Raw genomic sequence first — 926 nt, forward strand, 5'->3', positions numbered from 1 at the left:
GGCAAATAATATGTTTAACCCTCCCCCCAGTAATGTGTCAGTGGTGTAATGACACGAACGGTATCTGGAGATCAGATATACAGCCTCCTTGCTTTTATTTCCCCTATCCCCTCAAATCCTGCGTGACCTCACTAGGCGCAGTCGGTGTGCAGTGTAACCCCAGAGCCGGTTAGGGAGTGGGGCTCAGCATCCTCGTGGCTCCGGTGCTTTGCAAGCTCCTTCTGAGACCAGCAAGATCACTTTTTTTGTGTGCACCAGCAGATACCACTCCCTCTATCATTTACCTGGACTATAAAGAAATTGGCTCTTTGGCAAGAGTGTAGTGGGACACATGGCTGCTTCGACGCTGTCGGTCTGCCTGTCCCTTTCTCACACACAGGAGATGTGTGGGCAAGGGAGATCAGCCTGTTGGTGTCAACCCCCATCCCACTTGTCGAGGGTTTTAATTAGCAGGAGTTTGAATGAGGAACAGTAAACGGAGACAGCTCTTGTGCTGCGAGTCTGCCCCTGGTCCTCATCCTCTTCTCCCTTTGCCTGCAGGAGCTGGAGTGGCCGTAGGGAGCAGTGCCCTGGGTAGCCAGCCATGATCGCCACTGGAGGCCTCCTGAGGATCTCGGCTAGAAAACAGGACCCCTTGCGACCCCAAAGCCAAGTCCCCAAACGCAAACGTAAGGCCAAAAAGAAGCGCAAGAATGACGTGGTGGTGGTGAAAGGCAAGCTCAAGCTGTGCTCCCTCTCGGGGCTCATCGCCCTCTGTGGCATCCTGGTACTGCTGGTGGGCATCGCCTTGGCCGTGGTGGGCTACTGGCCGAAGCCCAGCCAGGCGTACAGAGAAGGCAGCTTCAGCGGGGGCCGGCACCTGGCACCGCAGGGTGGCACCCCCAGGAACCGCTCCCACGGCCCGGAAGGGGCTCAGGCAGGGATCC

The 926-nt window shown here is 57.0% G+C and overlaps 1 protein-coding gene across 1 annotated transcript in view; it reads left to right on the forward strand.

The window, feature by feature from the left end:
• Positions 1–583: 583 nt before the first annotated feature.
• The window catches only part of LOC104167739 (transmembrane protein 200C-like), a gene marked incomplete at its 3' end in the record, with an annotated part of 787 nt that continues 444 nt past the window's right edge, over positions 584–926 (forward strand). Inside the window, 1 exon segment of the mRNA XM_009708077.1 lies at positions 584–925. Coding sequence (XP_009706379.1) covers positions 584–925 — 342 coding nt within the window.

The sequence above is a fragment of the Cariama cristata genome, unplaced genomic scaffold (genome assembly GCF_000690535.1).
Source record: "Cariama cristata isolate BGI_N322 unplaced genomic scaffold, ASM69053v1 scaffold32829, whole genome shotgun sequence".
Classification (NCBI taxonomy): Eukaryota; Metazoa; Chordata; class Aves; order Cariamiformes; family Cariamidae; genus Cariama; species Cariama cristata.